The sequence below is a fragment of the Triticum urartu genome, chromosome 1A (genome assembly GCF_056163025.1).
Source record: "Triticum urartu cultivar PI428250 chromosome 1A, HENAU_Tu73, whole genome shotgun sequence".
NCBI classification, from domain to species: Eukaryota; Viridiplantae; Streptophyta; class Magnoliopsida; order Poales; family Poaceae; genus Triticum; species Triticum urartu.
The window spans coordinates 365757176-365778727 of NC_141873.1; the positions used below are offsets into that span (position 1 = coordinate 365757176).

Below are 21552 nucleotides of genomic sequence, written 5' to 3' on the forward strand. Positions count from 1 at the left end.
GGAGACGCAAGTCATACTTCAGTCTTGGCTGTAATTAAATCGTCCAAACAACAACGCAAGCAGTAGTATCTGCCAACTTTTTTTAGTTCTAGTGTCAGGACATGACAGTTCTTGCATGCACGACGCCGCCGTGGCATTACAAGATGCAGCAACAATCGCCACTTCATCTTCCTCGCAAAAATGGAGTGCATACGCAGCTCTGGGGGAATCCATGGCTTGACATAGTACTGCATGCAGGTGAAAATATTGGAGTGCCGCAGATCTCGCAGCCTTTCCATTGCCAGCAATCATGGCAGAAAAGCCATGGCCGCGCGCGACCCCACTCTGTCCACCACATATTTCCACTACCAACCCTTTTCCTCCTCCGGCCGCACATGCACCGCCAATCGGTCGAGATTCCCCTTAATCCCTTCCCTCCAATGTTTAATCGTTCGTAAACCTTCTACTATTTAACACGCTCCACTCATCAGCTCTCCCCTTCCTTAGCAGAGAAGTATAGCTAAGCCACTAAGCCAGTGTATAAAGAGTGTCAGTGCCAACAGAGCGAGTACCAGCAAGCGGCAATGGAGGTCCAGATGAGACGGGGCGGCGCGATGGGCCTGGTCCAGGCGGCGGCGGTGGTACTCTCCTACGTGGTGCTGATCATGGCGTCGACGGCGGGGGTGCGCGCGCAGCTGCGGGTGGGGTTCTACGACAGCTCGTGCCCGGCGGCGGAGATCATCGTGCAGCAGGAGGTGAGCAAGGCGGTGTCCGGCAACCCGGGCCTCGCGGCGGGCCTCCTCCGGCTCCACTTCCACGACTGCTTCGTGGGCGGCTGCGAGGCGTCGGTGCTGGTCGACTCCACCAAGGGCAACACGGCGGAGAAGGACGCCGGGCCCAACACGAGCCTGCGCGGGTTCGAGGTGGTCGACCGGATCAAGGCGCGGGTGGAGCAGGCCTGCTTCGGCGTCGTCTCCTGCGCCGACATCCTCGCCTTCGCTGCCAGGGACAGCGTCGCGCTGGTACGTGCCGTAAAGCAAACCCATGCATCATTAGCCCCGGCTTTAATATAATCGGCTGCATTTTGTGGTTAATACAGTATATAAACTGTCGCTTTAGGAAACCACACAGCACATGATCATATGGGTTTATCAGAATCTGAGTACGTAAAGCTTATGTGATCTGCCATCTGTGTCCCCTGCCTTTCTCCTTTTCTTTCTGTGCACCACATGACGCTACTAGCTGCACCTGCATGCGCACACGATGCCGTTGTTTAGTCTGTCAATCGCTGATGGTGACTGTGTGTGCGCACGCAGACCGGCGGGAACGCGTACCAGGTGCCCGCGGGGCGGAGGGACGGGGGCGTGTCGCGGGCGCAGGACACGGGCGGCAACCTGCCGCCCCCGACCCCCAACGTGAACCAGCTCACCAAGATCTTCGCCTCCAAGGGGCTCAGCCAGAAGGACCTGGTGACCCTGTCCGGCGCGCACACCATCGGCGGCTCGCACTGCAGCTCCTTCAGCAGCCGCCTGCAGACGCCGTCCCCGACGGCGCAGGACCCGACCATGGACCCCGGCTACGTGGCGCAGCTGGCGCAGCAGTGCGGCGCGTCCGCTGCGCCGGGGCCGCTGGTGCCCATGGACGCCGTCACCCCCAACTCCTTCGACGAAGGGTTCTACAAGGGCGTCATGTCCAACCGGGGCCTGCTCGCCTCCGACCAGGCGCTGCTCAGCGACGGGAACACCGCCGTGCAGGTGGTCTCCTACGCCAACGACCCGGCCACCTTCCAGAGCGACTTCGCCGCTGCCATGGTCAAGATGGGGTACATCGGCGCGCTCACCGGCAGCAGCGGCAAGATCAGGGCCAACTGCAGAGTCGTATGATCGGTCCATCCATGGCGACATGCATCAAGGATCATCTTTCTTGTTTAGAAGAGTGGCGATGGATTCATTTGGATTGGACGTGGACCCGTGGTAGCACTTAGCGTTCTTATTTGACCATGTACGTAGTACTCCGCCTATTCTTTTGCTCATCGATCGATATGTATTGATTCATTCTCGGCTGAGGTGTGTGTGTGTCTTTTGAGGAAATTGTAACTAGCTACTACTAGCTTTGTGAATTGTGAGTGTTCGTGTGCCAAATTGATGATACTAAATAAATAAAAATACAATGTTAATTATCTTGTAGTGAGATTAAGGATTCATCTGTCAGCTCCATCCGGACGTGTTTCAACTTTGAACAGAGTATGGTCCGGACCATCAATCGAAGCATTAAAAATGTCTTTCAAAAAAACGAGCATGAAAAATGCCATCGTGCATGCTACCTTTTTCCTTGAAGGAAAATCAACATGTTACATATCAAAGGAAAATAAATGGATTACTGAAAATTTAAAATTCTTCCGCTTCATTTGTCATCACCTCACGCACTCTCTCTCTCTCTCTCTCTCTCTCTCTCTCTCTCTCTCTCTCTCTTTCCTTTTTCCTTTTTTTTGAAACAATCACCTCACGCACTCAACACAGGAAGAAGACCACACTGCCACTCGTCATGATTCTGAAGAGTTGCCTAATTGGGTTGTGGCAGCTCAGCAACCCAATAAATCATCTGATAGTTTCAATTGTGATTTCCTTCAAATATGTTGGCACGTTGTAAGGAAGAATTTCTATGACTTGTGTGAATAGTTTTAGTAGGACTCTCTGTGTGGAAAATGCCAATGATGCCCAAGCTGCTTGGAGACCATTCTCAAAACATCATTTTCTGCAGCGCCAAAATAATCTTTATCTTTATCTTTACCTAATAATAAAGCTAATTGAGTTTCTTTCGTCCGTCATGATATTTTTTCAAAAAAGTCCCTCTATTTCAGATAATTCAACCCGCGATCCTGTTTTAAGTTAAAACGAATCATTATTTTCGTATTTTACACAAAAGTCCCTGTCTTTTCTTGAAATCAACCCGCCGTCCGGATTTAAGTCACACCCGAACCGTTATTTTACATCTTTTGAAACCCCCCTGATGTTTTAGATAATTCATCCGCGGATCATATTTAAGTCAAACAAATGTTTTTTAAAATCATCCATATCTTTTAAACCGTAACTCTGATTTAAACATGTTATATATGAAATTTGATTAGAAAAATATGTAGAATATGAATATGATATTATTTTTACCTGTTAAATATTTTTAAATATTATTATGGAATATATTTGAGTCAAACCAAATGATTTTCTAAATTATTTGTATCTTTTAAACCATAGCTTCGATTTTAACATATTATATATGAAATTTTATTAGAAAAATGTGTGGAATCTAAATATGATGTTAATTTTACCTGTTAAATATTTTTTAAATATTGTTATGGAAGCAAACTTATAATTTATAGCGCAAGATCCATTTTTTTCATACCGGCGGCGATCCAGATTGCAAATAAACACCCCACTATAACCATATACGGAAAAGAAAACATCGATAACTGCACATGCATATCTCTGAAAAATGTCACAGGGGAAAACAACAGATTTCTCATCGCGAGAGTGAGAGAAAGCGAGAGAGAGAGAGAGGGTGAGGAAGGAGAGAGAGAGAGACGCCATATGATTAACCATATTCAACACACATTTTTTGTTGTTTTGTGTGAACACCGAGGCCATCGCCGGCGAGGGTGAGAAGGAGGATAAGCGGCAACACAAATATGATGTCTCGCAAAAATAAAGAAGATGGACCTATTGTGGTCTTGAGTGATGGTTGTTGAGTTAAGAACACAAATATGATGCCTCGCAAAAATAAAGAAGATTGACCTATTGTGCTCTTGAGTGATGGTTGTTGAGTCAAGAACGTGTGTTATGTTTTCTCTCCCGTTGCAACGCACGGACTCTTTTGCTAGTAATTGTAAACACACATACACATGTATACTACGTATGTGCAAAAATTCATAACATTTTATTCTCACAGGTGGCGTACAAAATATGACAATTTTTTTTTCAAATGGGTCTTTTTTGTTGTTGTTGGGCCGGAAATTTTTTGGTGTACAGCTTATAAATTACAATCTTTTTTCAAATAGAATTTTATGGATCCATAATGAACACATACAAGTTTCTACAGTTTTTTAACTTCTAAATATGGTTTTTGATTTTTTTTTGAAAATACATGCCTCTGTGGTGCCATAGCACCATAAGTCCGCACTCATTCTCTATGCCTTTATCAATCAAAGCTTTTGAGGCGTTCCATGGCTTCCAACTTCTTGTGCAATCTATGGATCTCCCTTATCACTAGAAAGCTTGGTCAGATGGATCTCGAGGCGGAGCCGGGTGGCGTCCCGGCGGTCGCCCCGCCACCGCCGGCCGACCTCGCGTCGGGCGAAAAGGCGACGGAGGCGGGATCGCGCGATGACTACGGCTCCCCGGCTGAGATCGGGCGGGGCCAGGGGAAATTCACGCAATGGCGTGTTCATTTCTACGCCGAGACGGTTCCTGGGATCTGGATTGAAGGCCGCGTCCGTTTTACTCCTCATTCGCGTTGGCTGGTTCTCTTCGATTTGGAGAATGACATCCTTGCCGGCGACTTCTGGCCGGACGGCGACTTGATCGAGGTAGGGCATCGTTTCAAGATTGATGGATTTGACGTGCTGGTTGATGATTCTGTACAGGTGGATCTTCGTCCGAAGAGACCGGAGCTGATTGACCTGACGGAAACGAGGCTTCATGGAAAACCGAGAGGGATGGATGGCGACAAGGCGGGATACCCCGCGGGACGCGGTGCGGCGATCACCGGACCTCGGTCCTTGGGGCCGGTGGCTCATCAACGGGTTGGTGGCCGGTTCTGGGCGCTGGCCGGATCTGAAGACGACGAGGCGGGCGAGGATGGGGATGAGCCGGTGTCCTCTCCGCCAACGCCGACGCCATCTGATCTATTCTGTGAGTTATTTCATTCAGGATATGATGAGGATGAGGTTGCCTCAACGGTGGACAGGATCTTGCCGGTGGACGATCCGGCGAGGGTTGGGCTACACGCGGACGGCAGAAAGGAGATGGTGCGTCGCGTCGTACATCGGAGAACGGCGGCGACGGCTGTCCGGCCATGGAAAGGACCCCTTCCGAAGGTTAGCCTTCCAAACCTCACCGTTTTTGACTTGATTCGGCCGGATTCGTGGATAAAAGTTGAGACGAAGAAGAGATCGAGTCATTCTGGTGCTGGATCCCGGCGATCGGCGACGGCCACGGCGCAGTTGCCGGCGGGGCGGCCGGTCGGGATCGCTGGCATGCGGGAGGCGCGTTTGAACATGCTCTTGGGCCGCGATTTCGGTTTGCCTGGGGGTGGGCCGGTTCTGAGTGAACCGGGCCCGACCGTTGCTGGGCCTATGTTCGTCGGGTATGAGGCCCGGTGTGACCAGGCACGTACGTCTACACCCCCATGCATCGACGCTTCTCCTGTGTGGAGTCGATCGGAAAGACCTAGGGTTTGCGGTGTTGGGCGTCGGCCGAGTTTCTCTGATCGTGGTGCGGGGCGTGCCAGGCGCATCCCCCCTCTCCGCGGCATGGCCGGTCGAGGAGTGCCCCCTGCCAAGCCTGCCGCTCCGGGCGCTGAGGGTCATGGAGGGCCAACGTTGCCGACCGGAGGTGGCCGCGGCGGTGGTGGTATGCCTGCGGGGACGGGTCGCGGCGGCGCGGGTGTGCCGCTCGGGGCTGGCCGGGGCGGTGCGCCAACGCTTCCGGGTGCTGGAACCGGCCGGGCGGCGCCGGACGTAGGCGGCCCAAGACCGCCTCTACCTGGTGGCGCGCTTGGGTCTGGCTCTGCTGGCCGCGGGTTTGGCGCTGCCGGTGCACGGCCAACCACGCTGGTGTTGTCGCAGCCTGCTGCGGGTCGGGGTGGACCTCGGCCGCCGGTGCCGAACCCTGTGGTTGTCGCGGGCCGCGGTGTCCCGACCCCAAGGCCGCCTCCTCCGGCCTCTAATGGCCAACGACCGTTGGCGATTCAGGCTGGGGCTAGACCGCCGCACTTCATGGCAAGGCAGGCGCACAACTCGACAGTGCCGGTGTTGCAGCAGGCACAGGCGCCGCAGGTTTCTGCTAGTGGAGATGTTCAATCGGCGCCTCGTGGACAGTGGGGTGATGATGGGTATAATGCATATGGAGATGGACAACACCGGGGATCCTCGTCTACGGGTGGTGGACGGGGGTATGCCGGGCAGAGCGATGGCTCGGCCGAGAGGCCCTTCCTGGGGCCAACGGGCGGTTTCGTCGAAGGGGCGTCTGGACCGGCTCATCGTAACCGCGGTGGTTTCTGTGGTAACCGTGGTGGCCGAGGTGGCCGTGGTGGCCGCTATCGTCCACGACAGCATCCTGTTATTGTGGACCAGACACCTGTTGGCGAGGTTACTGCGGAACCTGAGTTGTCTTGCCAGGCTATGGAGGTGGTAACGGCACTGGCTGACGTGGTGGTCCCTGCTAATGGTGATATTGGGTCTATGTCGGTAGAAGACAGAGCGGCCAAGTATGCGCGCAAGAAAGAAAGGATGTTATGTTACCGTTGTGGTGATAAGGGCCATTTCATTGCTGAGTGTTGGCTGTTTTATGTGATACGTGTGGCAAGCCAGCCCATCAGTCGGGGGTTTGTCCGCTTTTGAGGGAGCAAGTACCGAACCTTATGATGTATGGAGTGTACTGTGCTGAGCTCACATTCTTTGAGTCTCCGACCGAGAGGGAGGTTACTGATGAGGTTCAGAGTGTGACAACTGGGATTGTTAAAGTAACTAAAGGAGAAGTCTCTGAGACCCAGATTGTGCAGCGGCTTCGGGAGCTGGCCCCAGGGGATTTCCACTGGGAGCTTGTCAGTCTAGAGGCAAACTTGTTCAGGGTTGAGTTCCCGACAGTGGAGGATTTACAGAGGCTCTTGAGTTTCGGGATGTGCAAAGTGCCAGGTACTGAGGGCATTCTTGAGTTCCACGAGTGGAAGTTGATTGAACCTCAGGGTACACCTCTTACCCAGGCTTGGTTACGGTTTTTGGGAGCTCCTTCCAAACCTATGCAGGATGCTAGGGTAGTTGCGAGTTTGGGCATCATGGTGGGAAAGCCGGACCGTGTGGATATGGCCTTTACTAGAGCTCATGGGGTTGCTCGCTTACTGGTCAGCATTTTGGACATTGAGTTTGTGCCTGATGTGGTCAAGTGGGCTTATCAAGGCCAGGCTTACAACCTCAGGATTGAGTTTGAGGATGACAACTTGTTTGCTGAGGCACCTGCTGCCACTGATGTTGATATGCACGAGGATGATGAGAGTGCAGGAGCTAAGGAGACTCCGGCCGCTGATCCTGGACGAGAGATGTCCAAGGGACCGGGGTCTGTTGCTCAGACGACCGGAGATGGGACGGCGCCTTCTGCTTCAGTGCCGTCAACCACTCTGAGGTTTGGATCTATTGAGCCTGCTACTGCACCTCCCAGGCTTTGGAGCGAGCGAGTGGAGTCTTTTGATGATTTTGAGCACTCTCTACCCGCTTTGGACTTTGAGGGCCCGGGTGTGGAGGATTCTAGCGCGGAGGAGATTTCGGAGATAGAGATTTTGCCGGATTGTGTTGAGACGGCGGAACTACAGGTGGTGGTTTCGAGCTGTGCAGGGGGGTCGAGGCAGGTGGTCTCGGCGCCCCCTTCTCCTCTCGCTCGGGTCGGTGAGACCGTGAGGGTGGAGATACCTTCGGGAGGGGGGTCGGGGCGGGTGGCCTCGGCGCCCTCTTCACCGGTCGCTGGGCCGATTCTGCAGGTGGCCGGACCGGCCTATGGAGGGAGCTTCGGGCGGGTGGCCTCGGGACCCTCTTCACCTTCCGCGCCCAGGGGGACCGCCCCACTGTTGGCGCCGACGATCACTCCTGACCGAAGGTCTGGGGTGGATGGGGAGCGGGGGCAGGTGGCCTTTGGTTCCCCATCAGCTGACTCGGCGCCCTCTCCCAGCCGTGGGGAGCAGCTGCTTGTTCGGGGGGTGACAGGCGGTCAATCCCCGGGCAACTTCACTCGGGAGGAGGTTATACAGTTCGGCGGGATTCCGGACCAGGCGTCTGAGGGCCGACGGTTGAGCTGCCGTCTTCAGGGCCGTCCGGAGGTGGACGACATGCAGCAACGGTGCGCCGTGAGGGCGGCCAAGCTTCGTGACGTCCAGGTCACTACTGGTATGTCGGTCAATACTTCTAATTCCATATTGCATTTTTCAAATGATGAGATTGTTGATAATGCGAACCAACTAGGGATTTCACTAGGTAATAATGAGGGTGAAATTTCTAACTCCATCAATGATTTGCTAGATCTAGAAGCCGAGAGGGCTTTAGATATGATTCGAAACTTAGCTGCCGTCAAACCCATGAATGATTCCGAGATTGATGCCTTGGGAGTTCGGGTGCCTGATGATTTTTGTGCCGATCTCGCACCTCCCCTCCCGGAGCCGGAGGAGGAGGATGAGAGTGTAGAGATGGATGTTGTTGGTCCCCCTGAAACGGGGAGTGAGGACCGGGTGGATGCGAGGACCGGCCCTAAGCGCAAATGGAAGCGCAAGATTTACCCAACGTCTGCTGTGCGTAGGAGTGCTAGGATCCGCACCGCTAAAAAATTCCACGACGAGATATGAGAGGAATCTTTTGGAATAGCAGAGGTCTTAAGGACTTGGCTAAAAGAAGATTTCTTGCAGATGCATCCGTTGAGCATCGATTGGATTTTATTGCGTTGTCGGAAACTGGTAGAGCAAATTTCTCACCAGACTTTCTTAACACTCTATCGGGGGGTATTGAGTTTGACTGGCATTGTCTGCCGCCGCGAGGGAGATCGGGAGGGATCTTACTTGGTGTTCGATGCGATTCTCTCGAAGTTCGAAGTGTGGTCATGGGAGATTTTGCTGTAAAATTCAGGGTGCGATCCAAGGTCGACGGTTTTGACTGGGCTCTGGTGGCGGTGTATGGCGCCGCGCAGGCAGAATTCAAACCGGACTTCCTGGCCGACCTGGTTAGAGTTTGTGGTTCTGAGCAGCTCCCCATTCTCGTTGGGGGTGATTTTAACATTATTAGGAGGCGTGACGAGAAGAACAATGATAATTTTGACGGGAGATGGCCGTTTATGTTCAACACTATAATTGAAAGCTTGGATCTGAGAGAGATTGAGCTTTCAGGTAGGAAGTTTACTTGGGCCAACGCCATGCCAAATCCAACGTTTGAAAAGTTGGATAGGGTACTCGCAAGTGTCGAATGGGAACAGAAGTTTCCCTTCGTAACTGTTCAGGCTCTCTCTCGCGGGATTTCTGATCACACGCCTCTTTTTCTTGACTCTGGTGGGGCTACCTACTCGGGCAACAAGAATTTGTTCTCATTCGAGCTTGTGTGGTTTGAAAGAGAAGGCTTCCTGGATCTCGTAGCCAGAGAGTGGGCTAAGGAAGCAGGCGGTAGGAATGCGCTTGAGCGCTGGCAGAATAAGATTAGGCATCTGAGAAGTTTCCTACGTGGATGGGCTAAACATCTCAGTGGGATATATAGGGTTGAAAAGGAACGACTCCTTGCCCTCATTCAGTCCTTAGATGTAAAAGCAGAAACCACGGTGTTGCCAGCCACCGAGCTTCATACTAAGCTTGATGCTGAGAAGAGGTTGAAAGAACTGCTTCGGGAAGAAGAGTTAAAGTGGGCTCTGCGGGCCAAGGTACGAAGAGTGGTCGAGGGGGACGCGAACACTCAATTCTTCCATATGATTGCAAATGGCAAACATAGGAAGAAGAGAATCTTCCAGCTAGAACAAGATGAGGGTACGATTATCGGGCAGGATAATTTGAAGCTTTACATTACCGAGTACTACAAACGATTGTTCGGACCACCAGAGGAGAACTGTGTGTCTCTGGATGAGTCTAGAATCGAAGATGTACCTCAACTCACTGCGGTGGAGAACGATATATTAACCGACCCTTTTTCGGAAAAGGAGGTTTTCAAGGCCGTTTCCCAGATGAAAAATAATAAGGCACCCGGTCCGGATGGTTTCCCGGCTGAGTTTTATAAGAAATGCTGGCATATTATTAAAGGGGACCTGTTGCCGATGTTCCATGATTTGTTCTCGGGACATTTGCAGCTTTTCCAGCTTAATTTTGGAACAATAACCCTGCTTCCTAAGAAAACAGAGGCCGTGAGAATCGAGCAATTTCGGCCTATCTGTCTTCTGAATGTCAGTTTCAAAATTTTTACCAAGGTTGGGACGAATAGGCTAACACAGATTGCGCATGCCGTGGTGCAGCCTACTCAAACGGCTTTCATGCCGGACAGGAACATCCTGGAAGGGGTGGTGGTCCTTCATGAAACGCTCCATGAGATCCACACGAAAAAACTTGATGGGGTTATTTTCAAAGTGGATTTCGAGAAGGCATATGATAAAGTCAAATGGCCGTTCCTTCAACAGGCCTTATGCATGAAGGGCTTTGATGAAGCTTGGTGACGCCAGGTGGAAGCATTCACGCAAAAAGGGAGTGTTGGAATCAAAGTGAATGATGATATAGGTCATTATTTCCAAACGCATAAGGGATTGAGACAAGGCGATCCTATGTCTCCAATATTATTCAATATTGTGGTGGACATGTTGGCGATCCTGATAGGAAGGGCAAAAGAGGCCGGTCAGGTGGGTGGCTTGGTGCCTCATTTGGTTGATGGTGGTGTGTCCATCCTGCAGTTCGCTGATGATACTATCATCTTTATGGAACACGATTTGGCCAAAGCGAGAAACATGAAGTTAGTGTTATGCTTATTTGAACAATTGACGGGGCTTAAGATTAATTTCCATAAAAGCGAGCTGTTCTGCTTTGGTAGAGCCAAAGATGAACAAGAGGCATATAGACAATTGTTTGGTTGTGAAGTTGGGGCTCTACCTTTTACGTATCTAGGTATTCCCATTCACCATCGTAAGCTAACAAACAGTGAGTGGAAGTCCATAGAGGATCGGTTTGAGAAGAAACTAAGTTGCTGGAAGGGAAAACTCATGTCTTATGGAGGCCGGTTGATCCTTATTAACTCGGTGCTCACGAGTTTACCTATGTTCCTCTTATCCTTCTTTGAGGTCCCAGTTGGGGTTAGGAAACGGCTGGACTTCTATCGATCCCGATTCTTTTGGCAGAGTGATGAACTTAAGAGAAAATACCGACTGGCCAAATGGGATATTATCTGTCGACCAAAGGACCAAGGGGGCTTGGTATTGAAAATCTAGAAGTCAAGAATAGATGCCTGCTCAGTAAGTGGCTGTATAAGTTGGCACTTGAGACGGAGGCAACATGGGCGCAGATCTTACGCAGTAAATATTTGCAGTCCAAGACCCTGTCCCAGGTCACTATGAGACCAAATGATTTGCCGTTCTGGAAGGGGCTCATGAGAATCAAAGCTACCTTCTTTAACAGAACTAGGTGTATTGTCGGTAATGGTAATGACACTCGATTTTGGGAGGATACGTGGCTTGGCGACGCACCTTTGGCGACCCACTATCCGTCCCTTTATCGTATTGTTCAGCGCCGTGAGGCTCTTGTTGCCACGGTTCTGCAGTCCATTCTGCTGAACATTCAGTTTAGGAGGGTGCTTGTGGGTGACCGATGGGAAGCATGGCTTCACTTGGTTCGGAGATTGATGGGGGTTCAGTTAAATCCTCAGCCCGATCAGTTGTGGTGGAAGCTTACTAGATCTGGGGAGTTCACAATTAAATCGATGTATATTGATATCATTAACTCAAGTGTGATTCCTAGTTCCAAAGAGGTTTGGAAAGTTAAGGTCCCCTTAAAGATTAAAGTGTTTATGTGGTTTGTACATAAACAAGTAATTTTAACAAAGGACAATCTAGTTAAGCGTAACTAGGCAGGTTCTACTAGGTGTAGTTTCTGTGATCGGGAGGAGACCATCAAACACCTCTTCTTTGACTGCCCGTTGGCACGAGGCTTGTGGCGCTCTGTGCAAATTGCCTTTAACATTACTCCCCCGACTTCGGTCAACACGTTATTCGGGACGTGGCTTGCTGGGATAGACTCCAAAACAGCTAGACACATTCGTGTAGGAGTTTGTGCGTTGTTATGGGCAATTTGAAACTGCAGAAATGATTTGGCTTTTAACACAACAACAACTATTCATTTTTTGCAGGTTTTATTCCGAGCTACTGCGCTGATCCGTATGTGGTCCTTACTCACTCCGTCGGAGGCCAGGGAGCGTTTGGTTACTGGATCTGTCCGGTGGGAGATGGTAGCGCGGGATATCTTCAACCGGTTTGGATGGCGGTCATGTAATAGGATAGGCGATTAGTTTACCTATCTGTTAATTTGCCAGCCGGTGTGGCTTGTTAGGCTTTCTGTTTTGGCATTGAGGCTCTGTGTGAGCTTGCCGCTCCTTTTGTCTGCAGACTTTAAGACCTTGTTCAACCTTATTTACTCTTTTTAATAAATGTGGCCGTGTGCATCGTTCTGATGCAGAGGCCGGGGAATCCCTCCTTTTTGAAAAAAATACAATTGGGGACCCTCTATTAACTCTATCTCTAGATTTATTTATTGTTAATTCAGGTGCTCGCATCTGCCGGTCCTTGAGGGAGGAGGGCAGCGACAACAACCTCTCCATCCGCAGTTGTGGGTGGGGGAGGTAGACATCAGAGAAGGAGAATCGCAACTTGCAGCGGTGGTGAGAGGTGGCTGTAGAGAAGGAAAAGCGGTGCATCCGCGCGAGCTACGACATGGAAAAGAGACAGGGAGGCAGATGCGGTTGGGTTAAGGAAAAAAATGTGTAGACAAGTGTTCCACGTGGAAGGACAAGGCGCAGTAGGAAATGGTCATGCGGGGACAGCGGAAGACGACACACATTTTGGAGGGAGCGATCTGGAGCAAGATCGATCGACCAATTTGAAACGCTAGCCCTAAAACAAAACTATGTACAGGAATAATGCTTCAAAATGGAACCTTTTGAATTGGAAACTACACATGATTCTTGTTTGGTACAAACTTCTATTGTGTTCAGGCCTCATGTCTTCTTTCATTACAACCATTTGCAGTTTACTGTTGGGAGTACATCTACTTGATTGAAAATTTATAGAACTCCTGTCTTTGGAGGAAATGAGGATAGCTCATGCCTTCTGTCATTTTTTATTTCAGGGAAATTTATCTTTCTTGTGTAGCCATAAAATTAACATACTGCTTAATATTTTGTAAATACGTGGAAAACATCCATCCGTACATGTATAAAAAATCAGTAGTGTTTGGGAGCCAAATTTCCACTCCCAAAATATAGCTCGCTAGTTAGACAAGGGGATCCCATATCCCCATATTTGTTCTTGTTGTGTGGAGAAGGTCTATCATGTCTGCTCAAGAACTATGATGCCGGTTGGATTGACAGAGGAATCCGAGTGGGCCTTACTGCCCCGTGGATCTCACATCTTTTATTTGCAGACGATTGTCTTGTGTTCATGAAGGCCGATGTAAGGAGTGCAACTCGGCTTAATGAAATTCTGAATGTGTATAGGGAAGGCTCGGGTCAGCAAGCTAATAAGAAAAAGAGCTCGATATTTTTTGTGGGAATTCTGGAGCTTATGTTCGAGTGGATGTAAGAAATGCATTGGATATTCATAGAGAAGCGCTCACAAAAAATACCTTGGGCTACCAACTCCCTCTGGTAGGCTCACAGAACGTCATTTTGAACACATCCATGAGTGTTCAAGATGTAGGGTGCAAGGCTGGTGTGAGAAAAAACTTTCTTGTGCAGCAAAGGAAGTTCTTCTTAAGACAGTGGTTCAGGCTTTACCAACCTACGCTATGAGCTGTTTCAAGCTCACAAAGGGGTTGTGCAAAAAAGTCATGACAGTAATGTCTAAGTACTGGTGGGCTGGATCGCTGGATAAAAGAGGAATGCACTGGCAGTCTTGGGATAAAATGTCCATCTCAAAATATAGAGGTGGGATGGGATTCAGAAATTTGGAGACTTTTAATGATGTAATGTTAGCGAAACAGGCACGGAGGCTATTGGAGAGGCCAAATAGCTTATGTGCACGGGTACTAAAAGGGAGGCATTATCCTAATGGTGATTTCTTGAGTGCAGATTGCCCAAGGAGTGCATCACCTACATGGAGAGCCGTCATTGTTGGTAGAAACATGTTGAAGGAAGGCCTGATAAGGCGCGTCGGCGATGGGAGGACGACAGAAATATGGCATGACAAGTGGATAGCTGGGACTGTGTCCATGAAACCCATATGCCGTCTATCTAATGAACCAGTACAGATAGTTGCTGATCTTCTCGACGAAGCAGGGCGGTGGAACACTCATTTGATTCGGAGTATGTTTATTGCTCCTGATGCAGATGCAATATTGAGCATGCCGCGACCAAGAAGTGGATGCCCAGATTTTTGGGGCTGGGCATGGGAGAAATCTGGATCGTTTACTGTCCGGTCGGCTTATAGAATGGCAATGGACAAAAAGTTCAGCTTACAAGTTCAGACTTTATCTTCTGATGGTGGAGAAGTAACATGGAAGGCTTTATGGAAGCTACAAGTACAACAAAAAATTAGAGTCTTTATGTGGAGAGTACTGAAGGATATGTTACCAGCACATGGGGAGTTATGCAGGCGCCATATCAGATCGGATGCAATTTGCCCAATGTGTGGGGGAAGCGATGAATCCTTATTTCATGCACTGATAAAGTGCGAACATGCACTGCTGTTCTGGGATGCAGCAAGTGATTTCTTTGAGCTGAAACTCCCTGCGTGACGACGTGGGCGAAAGATTTACTAGATCACAACTTCATGTGTAAGAAGGATGCAGCGGTGGCTGTGTTGGTTTTGTGGGCGATTTGAAACAACAGAAACAAGTACACTCACAAGGAAATTGGCTCCCAACCACATAGGTCCATGCAGCTGATACAAGAGTTTGTCAGAGCTATTGATATCCCCGCAATGGAGGAGCAACAAGCTAAACGTCAGCCGAAATGGGATCCTCCTGAAACTGGGTGGATCAAAATTAATACCGACGGTGCAATCGGATGTGCACAAAAGTGTGCGGGGGCTGGGGCAATTGCGAGGGATCACTCAGGTATGTTTGTCGCAGCATAGACAACTAAGTATGAAGCTATAACAAACCCATTCATCATTGAATCGTTAGCGTGTAGAGATGTTCTGCGTATGGCTATGGAAAAAGGATACCAGAAGGTGATCTTAGAGACAGATTGCCAGATGATTGTGACGGCATGGGAAGCGGGACATGACCGCTCCGAGGCCGGACATATCTTCAGAGAGATGAAGACGTATCTCTCACAACTTCACGGATTCTCGTTAGTGTTTTCTAATCGTAGTTTGAACTTTGCGGCTCATCTGTGTGCAAAGAAAGCACTGAATATGGAGTGCGATAGCTTCTCCTTTGATGTAATCCCTGCGTTCCTGATTGCCCAAGTGCAATCAGATGCTGTACCGCCTAATCAGTAATAAAGTGCCTTGATGGCGGGTTACAAAAAAAATTCCTAAGAAATTACCTACAGTTCTCGCCAGGGCTATTTATCGCTTACTCCAGTCGTTCCTAGCTTAGCGGGACGTGGCCCAAATTGCAGGAGAGAATAGCGGTTTTGGGAACATTCTGGAAGGTTTTGGTTGGTTTATTATATTTCGGTTTTCTATATTCTTCTATTTTTGTTTTCTGTGTTTTCCTTCACGCTTTTTTAATTTTTATTTCATTTTCTTCAAACACATATAAAAAATGCAATACATGTCGTACATATTTTGAATACAAACATAACATTTTTTGGTACACGCTTACATTTTTAAAAATACATGATGAACATATTTTTTCCAAAAATACATGTTTTAATTTTGTAACAAGTGATATATATATATTTTAAATATATTATGGGGACATGTTTTTCTACACTTTATTAACATTTTCTTAAAACTTCATAAACATTTTTTTGGAACATGTAATAATTTTATTTCATTGTCACGTGCACATTTTTGAATGGTATGAACCAATTTTTGAATTACATGAACATTTCTTCCATTTTATAAACTTTTTAAAATGCCACGGCTCTATTTTAGAAACACGTGAACATTTTTAAAATAGTCATGTACAGTTTTTCTAGTGGTAAGATTTTTTTAAATTACATGAAGATTTTTTAGAATGTATTTTTTTTGCAAACCCCACGATTATTCTTTTGAAACATCCAGACTCTTTTTAAATATTACAGACATTTTTTGTGAATGCTATGAACACTTTTGAAATGTTACGCGAATACAGTTTTTACACCACGTTAACATCTTTGTAAGGCGTGGTGAACGTTTTTTTTCAAAGATGATTTTTTTGAATAAACAACAACAACAACAACAACAACAACAACAACAACAACAACAACAACAACAACAACAATAATAATAATAATAATAATAATAATAATAATAATAATAATAATAATAATAATAATAACGAATAACACCTACTGTACATGCCTACGTGAGTGCATGCTTATGGGTTGACCATTTAGGCACGGCCGCACGAACCAAGACATATCCTTCTCTAAAGTTCTCAGCGTACTCCGGTTTCTGTGAGCCGTGCACATTGTTGTAAAAATAGATTTGAAGTTTTGTAGTCTAGAATATAAGCGTGCAATTTCATTGCCGATGGTATCAATTATGGTAGTTTTTTTTGACCAAATACAGTAGGGAAAATCCCTACTGTGATCCTTGTTCATTAAAATTAATAGGGGTAAGGTCTAGTTACAGAGATGGAACGATGTATGCCTGTTACAAAATGGTTAGTAAAATAAATAAAATACAATTTTTATTACACATAATCTAGCCATGGGAGTATGCCTTCCTTGATGCTGGGTTTAGCCCTGATTATAGTGCCTCTGAAGTATTTTTGAAATTATCTTTGCATGCTTGGATTGAGAATTGTATGTTTATGGAGCAACGCCACTGGCTGGAGAACGGACGGATCCCCGAGCACGGGACGCAGCTCTCAGGCCACAGTTTCAGCGGTTGATTAGGGTTGTAATCTGCCTCCACCTCCACCTCCACCTCCACCTCCTAGGTACTCCTAGGCGACCCTAGCCGCCGGTGGCCACTCCGGCCCCGGCGCCCACCCCAACGCCGAGCACTCTTCGTCTGTGGTGACCGCCGACTTTCACTCATCATTGCTCTAGCAGATCTGAATTTTGACGTCGGCCAAGACTTCGCCGCGGAGGTTTGGAGAAAGTGGGGTGTTCCCATCAACTATGAAGATGTTAAGGATATGGAGGAGTTCCTCCTAATCGCTGAATTCACCAGATCCAAGATCCGCCTCACTGAGGAATTCGTAAGCACCATTCTTCTTTCCTGCTTTGGTGGCCGAGCTTCTCTGTTCAGAGTTCATCTGCTTCAAAACCGGTCATTTAAATTTTCGGTCTCATCTAAGGAAGTAGGTTTTTCGATCATTAAGGGAGGTAACATCTCTATTCCTCTTCTCAATGTTAATTTTATTCTCTGGGACAATGGTGGACCGAACTCTTGCTGGGAGCTCGATCAATATTTACAAGAGAAGGAGGATGAATGGACCCATATCTTTCGTAACCATCCTAGGAAATCCTACATTCAAGCTCTTAGATCACCTGCTACCTTCGATCATTCTCGTAATGCTGCTCCTAGATCTTCACGGGATCAACATCAGCGTGATCCATGGGATCCATCAACGAGCCTTCAGTGCTATCCGAATTCAAACGCGGTAAATGCTGCAGTTACTGCTCATAGGGCGGGATCATCGCCTATTCAAATAGACCCACCTGCATTTTGCGTACGCTGCCTCCTAACGGGCCATAGCAGGCCTGCATGCACAAACCGTATCAAGTGTCGCCGTTGCAAAAAATGGGGACACATAGAGAAGGATTGTTACTCTATCTCAGGGCGCGGCCCAGTTAACCCTGTTAACGAGCCCAATCCACCAAATCGCCCGGCGATCGCAATTCCGAGGCAACCTTTCACTGTTCCCGCGATTGTGACTAATCATGCCGTCGCCCCGCCGACCAATCAGTCCAATCAACTTAATTCTCCTCTACTTTCACTCCGGGTTGGTAGCATTCACCGCAGCACTTCCCTGGTTTCCCATCGCCTCCAAGCTGCTACCATCCGTCGCTCCGCATCCCTCCCCCCTCCTCCACTCCGCCGAAGCTCAACAGTTCAACGATGGCTTCTTTCCCATTCGATCCAGCGCCCTTCATCCCGCCCAATCACCACAGCATTGATGTTGTGGGCCGACCTGCAAGGATTAAGGTCATTAACGGGGCGGCGCCGACAACCCACGAAGAGTGGGCGATTGCAACTATCGTCCCCATGCCAAATCTTCCTGTGGCTTTCGACACCATCAGAGAGGTATTATCTGACTTTCTCAATGACAAGCAGTTGGGGTTTTCGGAGGTCGAGCCATGCCCATTTGGTCAAGCTTATGTCAAGCTCAATAGTGTTTTTGATCGGGATGCCCTGGTTGCTAATGGCCCGCATCAGTTCACCGATGTGCATGTCATTTTTCAACCCCACAATAAGGGACTGAACTGGAGGAGACTGGTGATGAACAGAGATGTGTGGATTCTGTTATGCGGATACCCTTTTGACCAGCGGAATATTCAAGAGGTCAACAATGCTGTGAGTAAGTTTGGTAAATTTCTGAGTTGGGACAGAGTGAGAAGTACTAGAGCTAATCTTATGGTCAAAGTGAGAGTGGAAGAACTGAGAGACATTCCAGCCAGCATTGTTTTTCGAGAAGGATATGACTTTCAGACAGACTCCTTAACAGTGCCAGTGGTCATTCTGCAGCAACAGATTCTTGGTGGTGAAGCTCCAGATGAGGACCCCATTGATCCAAATGGGAACCCACACCCTGCCCCTCCTATGGCCAATTTTCACCCAAATCAACACAATCATTTCCTTGGTCCTCGGCAACAACATGAGAATGATGATGTTCATGGACATATTCAGCCACAAAATCAACTAAACCTGCAACTTGGGCTTGACATTCTTGCTGATGTTGTTATGGCTGAAGACCAACTAGAGGATGAGAACAATCACATTGATGAGGATGATGAGCAGGAGGATTTGCCTGGTTGGGGTCACTAGGCTATGCCACAAGAAGCAGACATTGAAATCCATGCCGGTGAATTCATGGAACTCCAGGATCTGATGGAACCCTTGGGAGAAGAAAATTTGGCTCTGGTGGCACACATCAGCATAAATGTTTCTTTGGCACCCACTGACAACAGCATGAGTACTGGTACTTCTGCCAATGGTCCCTTGGCGCTAATCGAGCCCATTATCCCATATTTAAATTTGGATGCTCATCCACATGGACCAGCTCCAGCTCCTATGGCCCAGCAGGTTTTTCTAGAGGAAGCAGCCCAAGAACCTGTTCCAGATGCGGCCCAATTGCCTGTCCTGGAGGCCCATGTGCCAGTGGTGATAGCAGCTCACTTGCTGAATCTAGCACCAGATCCTCTGTTGGAGACCTACCATTCACAACCTGCCAATTTCCACAGAGATGCTGTGGAAGACCCTATGATCAATGAATTCCTCACTACTAGTCACAAAGTTGCCATCATTTCTCAGGAGAGGAAGATCAACAGCCTTGAACCTGACTCTGATCCTCAGCATGCACCTGTAGCTACAGAGAAAGAAATTCTGCATCATCCAGATTTGATTGGTCAGATTGATAATTCTGGCAAGGAGTCTGCTGCTCTTCAAACTGCTTCAAGTGAATTGGCTCCCTCTGACATGTCTGCTCCTCCAGGTTTTCTAGATCCCATTTATGCTAATCAGGATCACTCTATATGCTCAGGTTCTCAGATCATAGAACTGGGACAAAACAAAGAGGATGTTGGCAACCACACTGATCTTCCTCTCAATGGAGAGGATTTGCTAGGTAGAGAAGGCTCTCTTATCTGGCAGAAACATTTTGCCCCTACTCCTGGCAGTACCAAAGTCATTCAGGTACGTACAGAATGGATCAACTTTCTGTCAGTTATTCTCTTATCTCCTGATAAATTTGAATGGGCTACTAAATTTATTTCCTCCAATGTTTGGGACATCATTCTGCAATCATCTACATGCCCAACCACTTTGCCATTTGCAATCCTAGATCAATGCCCCATGGAAAACTCACTTGCCTTCATTCTGTCCTCCCCTTCTCAAGAAGCTCAAGGGAATGATAACTCACCTATTGCTGATCAGGGCAGCACTGAACCTATCTCAGCCTCCTCCACCTCTGAACTTCATAACAATAGGAAGAGAAAGGACAATGTTCCTCTGGTGGAAACAGAGGTAAGGAGAAGTTGCAGATTGAAAAAACTTTCTAAAGGCTTCAAAAAATCTGTGTGTAGAGACAAAGAATGTCTTGCATGTCATGCTGCTCCACCAGTCCTTTCAGCTAAGATCATTAAGAGTCTGAATACCTCCTTTTGCAAGGTTTCTGAGAAGGACACCACTGAGGAGCTGCTGAACAAGAGAGCCAAGAAGGGACAGACTGGTGGCCCATCTCTGGAGGGAGATAAGAAGGCCAAGGACAAGAAGAAGATGTGGGTCTAAAGCTTGGAGCTCCTTTCACAGCTCGGGAGATAGAATACTTTTGTTTTTATGTGGAAGTTGCACTTTGTTATATCTTTGTACTTAAGCTATTCTGATCCCCTCTATTATACTCAGAACCTTTCTTTTGTAACCATGCTTGGATTAGCTGCTCTGTTACCTCCTGACAAGTCTAGATTGTGGTATGATTTTCAGAGTTCAGTTTAGTGGTTCTATTCATGCCTCAGCCAACTAGAGATTGGTCCATTCTAAACTGGAACACTAGAGGTCTTAATGACCCTAAAAAATGAACTGCCATTTCAAACAAGATTGAGAAGTCCAAAAGCTCCATCCTTTGTTCGCAAGAGACTAAAAAAGAGCTCATTGATCCTTCCTTCCTCAAGAATTTCTGCCCTAGAAGTTTTTCTAAGTTTGAATTCTTGCCTTCGGTTGGGGCCTCTGGAGGCCTACTTGTTGCTTGGAATGATCATGTTTTCTCTGGGGTTTTATTCCACATCAATGACTTCTCCATCTCCATCCAATTCACTTCCAAGCATAATGGAGACTCCTGGATCCTGTCTAATTTTTATGGACCTTGTGAGTGATACGTCTTTGTCGTATCTATAATTTTTGATAGTTCCATGCCAATATTCTACAACTTTCATATACTTTTGGCAACTTTTTATACTATTTTTGGGACTAACATATTGATCCAGTGCCCAATGCCAGTTCCTATTTGTTGCATGTTTTTTGTTTCACAGAATATCCATATCAAACATAGTCCAAATGGGATAAAAACTGATGGAGATTTTTTTTTGGAATATATATGATTTTTGGGAAGAAAAATCCACGCGAGACGATGCCCGAGGGGGCCACGAGGCAGGGGGGCACGCCCCAGGGGGGTAGGCACGCCCCTGACCCTCGTGGCCACCCCGTAAGGCAGTTGGTGCCCTTCTTTCGCCGCAGGAAAGCTAATATCTGGATAGAGATCATGTTAAAATCTCAGCCCAATCGGAGTTACGGATCTCCGGGAATATAAGAAACGGTGAAAGGGAAGAATCTGAGAACG

The 21552-nt window shown here is 47.9% G+C and overlaps 2 protein-coding genes and 1 pseudogene across 2 annotated transcripts; all 3 read left to right on the forward strand.

The window, feature by feature from the left end:
• Positions 1-452: 452 nt before the first annotated feature.
• LOC125533515 (peroxidase 5) lies at positions 453-2158 on the forward strand. The gene is made up of 2 exons (XM_048696981.2): positions 453-1001; positions 1296-2158. Exons 1-2 carry the CDS (start codon positions 564-566, stop codon positions 1860-1862), a joined length of 1005 nt encoding a protein of 334 aa, XP_048552938.2. The 5' UTR covers positions 453-563; the 3' UTR covers positions 1863-2158.
• Positions 2159-4195: 2037 nt separating this feature from the next.
• Positions 4196-12454, forward strand: LOC147991254 (uncharacterized). Its single transcript, XM_087538589.1, has 2 exons — positions 4196-5068; positions 12089-12454. The coding sequence occupies exons 1-2, from the start codon at positions 4196-4198 to the stop codon at positions 12245-12247; spliced, it is 1032 nt and encodes a 343-aa protein (XP_087394715.1). The 3' UTR covers positions 12248-12454.
• Positions 12455-14828: 2374 nt separating this feature from the next.
• Positions 14829-19046, forward strand: LOC147991255 (uncharacterized; annotated as a pseudogene).
• Positions 19047-21552: the final 2506 nt, after the last annotated feature.

Excerpts from the sequence above, each read along its gene's own strand:
- LOC147991254 (XM_087538589.1), top strand. The coding sequence starts at position 4,196 with ATGGCTTCCAACTTCTTGTGCAATCTATGGATCTCCCTTATCACTAGA. Across the intron at positions 5,069-12,088 it reads GGAAAGGACCCCTTCCGAAG|GTTTTATTCCGAGCTACTGC; the intron begins GTTAGCCTTCCA and ends CATTTTTTGCAG.
- LOC125533515 (XM_048696981.2), top strand. The coding sequence starts at position 564 with ATGGAGGTCCAGATGAGACGGGGCGGCGCGATGGGCCTGGTCCAGGCG. Across the intron at positions 1,002-1,295 it reads CCAGGGACAGCGTCGCGCTG|ACCGGCGGGAACGCGTACCA; the intron begins GTACGTGCCGTA and ends GTGCGCACGCAG.